This window comes from Phocoena phocoena, chromosome 20 (assembly GCF_963924675.1).
Source record: "Phocoena phocoena chromosome 20, mPhoPho1.1, whole genome shotgun sequence".
Lineage (NCBI taxonomy): Eukaryota > Metazoa > Chordata > Mammalia > Artiodactyla > Phocoenidae > Phocoena > Phocoena phocoena.
Window position 1 is genome coordinate 6,179,215 of NC_089238.1, and position 7,133 is coordinate 6,186,347.

The following is a 7,133-nucleotide window of genomic DNA, read 5'->3' on the forward strand; positions in this document are numbered from 1 at the left end:
GAGGAGCCTGGATTATCCAGGTGGGCCCAATATAGTCACAATATAGGGATCCTGATGTGTGGAAAAGTGAGGCAGAAAGAGATTTGAAGATGCTACCTGCAGGGCAATTCCCTGGCAGTCCAGTGGTTAGGACTCCTTGCTTTCACTGCCATGGCCCGGGTTCAATCTCTGGTCAGGGAATTAAGATCCCGCAAGCCACGTGGCATGGCCAGAACATAATAATAAATACATATATGAAGATGCTACCTTTGGGATTTGAAGATGGAGGCAAAAGCCATGAGCAGTGAAGCGGGGACAGCCTCTAGGAGCTGGGAAAGGAAAGGAAAAGGATTCTCCTCTAGAGCCTGGTGACACCCATCTAGGACCTCTGACCTCCAGAATCATGAGATAGATGTGTGTTGTTTGAAGCCACTAAGTTTGTGGGAATTTGTTACACCAACCATAGGAAAATAATACACCCATTTTATAGACCAGCCATTTGGAGGCTCTCTGAGGGCCAGGCACCCAATTGCTGAGTTTGCCCCCTCAGTAAGAGGCTGTAGGAAGTTGGGGACAGGCCTCAGAGAGAGGAGCATCTGGACCCAGAATGGCCAAAGGAGAGGCATGGAGGGAGGGGTCAGGCTGTGGTGGGAGGGATGGGGCTGACTGTGGGGAAAGAGGGGATGCGAGTGTTCTGCTCTGCCAAGCTTTATCTTGTGGCTCCTGTGGGCTTCCAAGTACCCACGACTGGGAGGCGGAAGGAGTAGCAGGGGATCCCACATTAGAGCCCACTACCAGCCTCTCCCTCCCTTCACTCCCTCCAGCCCTGTCTGTCCCACTCTCTCTTCTCCATACCCACCGCCTGGTCCTTACTCAGGCCTCCTCCTCTTTCCCTGGACCCCTCCCCACTCCCAGCCTTCTTCTGGTCTCTGTCCACACCCAGGGGGGCCCCAGAGGATTCTTTCTACACCCAGGGTTAACCCTGTCCCTCCCCTGCTCACACACCTCCCATGGCTCCCCAGTGCCCCCGGACAAAGACCCAGCCCCTCAGCCTGGCGTTCCACTGTCACCCATCAGAGCCCTCTATTTCACCTCCCACGCCTTCACCCTAAAGCTCTGGGTGCCACACACCTGGTACCTGCTCTGTCACAGCCATGACCACCTTGGTTCTCACTGTCTGTGTCCGTCTCTGCCACCAGTCTGCAGCGTCTTTGAGATCAGGGCTCTGGTCTTACTCCTCCGGGGTCCCCAGCATCACCCACCACAGGGGAGGCACGTGGTGGGGGGTCCCCACTTTCGAGTGAATCATTTAACACTCTAGAAACCCAGGTCTTGGTCAGCATGAGTCTGAGGGGTATAGAGCAGCACATCATTTATTACAGTCCATGTCCCAGGCAGGGAGGACCCAGAAACAATGACACAGACAAGGGTGTAAGGCTGTCACGTTGCCTTCCCTTCATTTTATTCCACACAAACAAGGATGGGGAGCGGGAGATCCAAGCACAGCTCACCGTGACATCCAAGGTGCTGAGTTTGAATCCGGATCCTGACACCTTGACCCCGGCTGGGACTCCGGGTAAGTCAGTCTCTACCCCAGTAAGGCTGCGTGAGAATTTGAAAGCGTGCGTGTGCTCAGTCAACAGGAGTAGAACCTATGACTTTGCAGTCGCAGGGGGAGGGTTTCAGGTGTCAGGGGGTGAGGCGTCTCATGACAGCTATTTTCCGACATTTGATGACAGTCTGTCTGTCTCCCGCGGCTGGGAGCATCTCAAACCAGGCCAGGTTCGGGGCACCGCCTTTCCTCTCTCCTTGCTGAGACAAACAGAGGTAGTGATTAAGAGCGCGTAATTGCCTCCCTCCTGCCTGGGAGGTAAATACCTTTCTGTAGGGTCCTACCGTTCAGGACTGTCTTTCCTAGGCTGTGAGCTGCGTGAGGGCGGAGGCTGTGTTTTTGTCAGGAACGCTTGAATCCCTACTATATGCTCGGTCAGTACTATGTAGGGACAGAGTACGACGTGGAGGTGGAGGCTGTGGACCCTGAAGGCTAGAGAACGTCAGCCCCTCCCCCCGTAATGTTGGCCCCGTCCTCTCGAATGTCGGCCCCGCCCAAGGAATATCTGTGCCTCCAAGGTGGGGGTCTTTGTCTCCTTCACCTTTTATCTTTAGTGACTAGAACCACGCCCTTCACCTGACAGGCACTCAATAAACGTAATTGGATGGATTAGTGCAGTCAGACCGCTCAAGTCTTGACTACCACTCACTCGCTGTGTGACCTTCGGTAAGTGACTTTACCTCTCTGAGCTTCAAGTTTCCTCATCAGTGGACATAATCGTACTACCGCCCTCATAGGGTCGAGATGTGGAGTTCACACGTTTATAAAGCTCTGGACAGGACCTGGTGGCCAGGACACGATCAATACTTGTGAGCTGTCCTTATGGGATGAATGAAGGGGTGAATCGCCTTCTTAGATTCTCATAGAAGTCATATTAGAGAAGGATTTTCAGTCCCTAGTTGGTAGAGTAAGAATCCGAGGTTTAGGGCATCGTCCACCTCCCCCCCCCACCCCCTTCACAGAGGCTGATCAAGGAAATGCTGATTCCCGCGCTGGGCCAAGCGGAGAGGCTGCTGTCTCTCTGGGTCTTAAAACCCCCCTCACCAACCATGCGAGGCTCTCCCCAAAGACTACGATCTCCCCAGGAGAATCCTGAAGCGGCTGTGAAAACCACAGAGTCTCCTTGAAAGACTGCTTAACCAAATTCATTAGAAAATCAATGCAAATTAAAAACCTCACCCGGATCCCACTATTCACCTCTGAGAAGGCAGAGATCAAAGAGTCTGACATCGCGGTTGCGTTGCGTTGGCGAAGCTCTGGGAAACCGCCTTTCGGAGCTCCCTGTGGAGGAGTCTAGCAACATCTAACACGCCCTCTGACCCTGCCAGTCCCCGAGGAAAGATCTATTCTAACAGATGACAAGACTGATAATAGCAAATACGTCACACCTCCGAGGTGCCAGGTACGAACTAAACGCTTTATCCACATCAATACACGTAATCATCCCAGTGACTCTTTGAGGGAGGTGCTGTTATATCTCATTTCACTTAGGTGGAAACTGAGGCATAGAGAGTGAAAGCAACTTGACAGGTGTCACCTAGCTATCAGCAGCTGTCATGCCATTCTGCCTTCTTGGAGAGTTCACCAAAGTACACAGGTACCAATGTAAAAGGTTACTATTGTTGGAGAGACAGAAGAACAGCTTCTTTATACTATCCACTTTTTTCTTTTTTGTTAATTTCCTCATTAAAATCTGTCCATGAGGACTTCCCTGGTGGTGCAGTGGTTTAGAATCTGCCTGCCAATGCAGGGGATGGGGGTTCGATCCCTGGTCCGGGAAGATCCCACATGCCGTGGAGTAACTAAGCCTGTGCGCCACAACTACTGAGCCTGCATGCCACAACTATGGAAGCCCACGTGCCTAGAGCCTGTGCTCCACAACAAGAGAAGCCATTGCATGAGAAGCCCGTGCATTGCAAGGCAAAGAGTACCTCCCGCTCACCGCAGCTAAAGAAAATCTGTGTGCAGCAACGAACACCCAATGCAGCCAAAAATAAATAAATTTTAAAAAAGTAAAAGTACTTTCCTTTAAAAAAAATCTATCCATGCTTTCTTTCAAATTTTAGTGCACTAACTTTATTGTTCTTTTTCTAGCCTCTTGAATTGTTTTGCTCATCTCCTTTCATGTGAGCATTTTTCCGAATTAGCATCTGAAGCTACAGCTCTTCCTCAGAGTATAGCTTTGGCCCCAACTCACAAGTTTTTGTTGTGTAGTGTGCTCATTTCTAAATGAATGGCACTCCAGTTTTATTCTTCCATTTAACCCAAGAGTTACTTAGAGAGTGTTTTGAAATGTGCAAAGCAATCTGAGTGTCTGGGGTTATTCTTTGTTATTAATTTCTAATTTTGAATGTGGCCTGTATTATTTCTGCTTTTGGCAATCAACCTGTACTGTGTTTCTGACCCATAGTCTATTCTTGGAAAGTGGGGAGAATATCATTGCAGGACTCTGATTTTTTTTAATGCTATAAAGTTCATTATTGGGACAACTAGGAAATTTTGAATTTGGATTGTTTATTAGATAATATCAATGTTGAAGTTCTTGAGGGTGGTAATGATATTATGGTTGTGGCACAGAAATGGCCTTGTTCTCAGGAGACACAGATTAAAGAATTTACAGATGAAGTAGCATGAGGTCTGCACCTATTTTCAAAAGGTTCAAAAATTTCTAGAGGTGCTTCTGACCACTGGGTCCATCAAGGGACAGCGACTGTGCTGAGGGCTCCTTCCTTCAGCCTCCCAGAACTCACATCTCCCTATGGGTCTGTTCATCATGGTGGATGTACCATGGTATGTATGTTTGTGTATGGAGAGAATAGATAGATAGATAGGTGTATATTTAAACAGAAAAAGAGAGAGGATACACAGATAAGTAGAGAAAAAGAGAGAGAGAGAGAGAGAAAATATATGGGAATGGGCAAATATTAACATTTGATAAATTTTGTTGAAAGGTGTATTTTATTATTCTGGTAACTGTAGGTTTGATATGTTTCCCAATGCAAAATTTTAGAGGAAAAAGGCAAGGCAAGGCAAAAAAAGAGAGATTTACAAGAAAAGTTAGGATAGAGGTTATCTCTGAAGGAGATGGAGGAGTCATTGGGAGGGGGAGGGAGAGGAGTGCTGGGGTGGCTGACAGTGCTCTATTCCATGACCTGCAAACTTGCATGGATATTCGCTTCATGATAAAATCAATTCCTCCACTTCTGTTTTTTGTTTTGTTCAAAATGTGGGTATATGGGATAACTTTAAGTTTCAAAAATAGCACTGAAGCATATTCAAAGAAATCTAAATGCTCATCAGTAGAGGGTTGATGAAATAACTTTGGGTACAGTACATCCAGACCAGGAAACACTTGACCACCAGCACTGAAAAATAATGTCATACCTCATGTATTTATATGCAACCATCTCCAAGACATAATTTTAATAAAACACACGCACACACACAATGTTAGATAATGTATATACATGTTCTGTTTGAAAAATGCTTATGCATGCATACCTAGGATATCTGGAAGGACACACAAGAAATTGACAACAGTCTCTAGTGAAAAGAAGTTGGAACGGAGGAGCTGGAAGGAAGGGGAGAATCATTTTCTTTTTTACTCTGTGCCCACATTATCTTAAAGTTTTATTTTTTGATAAACTAATTTCCTAACTTATTTTTTAAGATGCTTCTATCCTTCCTGATACTCAGTCATTGTATCATTTTTTCTCTCCTTATCCATGAAAGATGAAGGCATTTGGTCTTATTTTACAGAGTCGAGAGAACTGAGGATCCAGGTGGGAAGTCCTCAGGGCTAATCAGAGTAGGACCAGAGCGCCTTCTTCTGATTATGTACAAGTTGGATGATAGCTTTTGATTAGGATGAAACAAATGTTTGCCTCTACCCAGAACCAAGGGAATGTTCCACTGTGACCAAGGACCACCAGGATTTCTGTTCCCAGAAAGGAGTATTTATTATATGTATCAGTAGGGCTGCTGTTGGTTTCAAGTAACAGAAAACCTGACTCCAAATGGCTTCAACAATAAGGATATTTATTATGTTGCTCACACAAGTTCCGGAGGTTGGCAGCATAATAGTTAAGGTATTAATTCAGCTGCCATAACAAAGACACAAAAAACAACAGTGCTTCAATGAGCTAGAAATTGAAATCTCTCTCTTCACAGCGTGGATGTAAGTGTTCCAGTCCTAGTATGGGGACACAGTCACTTTCCACATAGTTCACCACCACAAATGCTGTGGCAGGTTGCAAAATGGCCCCAGTCTGCACACTTTCCTGTATCTATGCTCCTTTGCAATGTCACTTTGCGGATTTTCCTTTGAGGGTGGAATCTATTTCCCCACCCCTTGAAATAGTCACGTTGTGCAAAGTGTCAAGTGTAGGTCTTATGCTTCCCCTGCTGCTCTTGGAACCCTCCCCAGCCACCATGTGAAAAAGCCCCAGTCAGCCTGCAGGACGACGAAAACTACATGGCTTGATCAATCCCATCACCCTAGCTGAAGTTAGCTGAGGTCAACAACCTAGCTGAGGTCAACAACCCCTCCCAGAAACAGAGTCACCTTAGCTGACCCATAACTGACCACAAATGCCTGAGGAAGCCCAGCCAAAACAGAAAACTGCTCAGCTGAGCCCAGCCCAAGTTGATGACCCAAAGAAATCATAAAAGGTTATTATTTTAAGCCTCTAAGTTTGGAGACGTTTGTTACACTGCAAAGCTAACTGATACATCTGCATTCTAGACAATGGAAAGGGGGAAATGAAGGAATGGAGAGCAGGCATCTTCCATTACGGGCACTTCAAGGAAATTACACTGATTACTTTCACTCACTACTACTGGCCAGAAAGTAGTCACATGGCCATATCTAGTTGCAAGAGACACTGGGAAATGTAGTCTTTTTTCCTTGGCTAACCACGTAAATAGTTTAAAACAAGTAGGAGTCTTACTATAAAGGAAGGATAAGATGGATACTGGGGGAAAACTAGACGTTTATAATGAAAAGATTTAGATAAGGGATTGCCGGGAAGACTTCCTGAAAAAAGAGGCAGGATTTGACAGAGTCTTGGAAGTCAGCCTAGGGAAGGGGCTGCAAACTAAGCAGGAGGATTTCCAGCTTGTACATGAAGGTTTCCATCATACCCTGGGGGCTTCACCTTGGGGACAGCCTGACTGAAAAGCCCCTCCTCACCAAATGCTCTGGCCAAGGCAAAAGGCAAAGACTGGAAAAACTTTTCTTGGCAATCTCTGCCAATGAAGAGGAAAGGGTTGAGGCAGTTGTTGAAACAGCCCAGGGAGAAGGTAGCCCAGAGGATGAGCAGCAACTTAGGGTCACGTTCGTTTTGCGGTTGCTACAATTGGACCAAGAGCTCCATGTTAAACAGGAACCAGGAAATGAAAAAGACGCTCACCAACACCAACTTCTTTGGCTGGCTGGCATGGACCCAGCCCTCCTGCTGGAGCTTGGTGCAGATGAGGTGGGCACAGGTACTGATGATCACCAAGGGCACAAGAAACCCAGCAGGAAGTGAATGAGGGTCAC

General features: G+C 46.8%; 1 protein-coding gene across 1 annotated transcript in view; it reads right to left on the reverse strand.

Moving 5' to 3' along the window:
* Window positions 1-6,727: 6,727 nt before the first annotated feature.
* The window catches only part of GPR32 (G protein-coupled receptor 32), a 1,206-nt gene continuing 800 nt past the window's right edge, over window positions 6,728-7,133 (reverse strand). Inside the window, 2 exon segments of the mRNA XM_065898258.1 lie at window positions 6,728-6,772; window positions 6,775-7,061. Coding sequence (XP_065754330.1) covers window positions 6,728-6,772; window positions 6,775-7,061 — 332 coding nt within the window.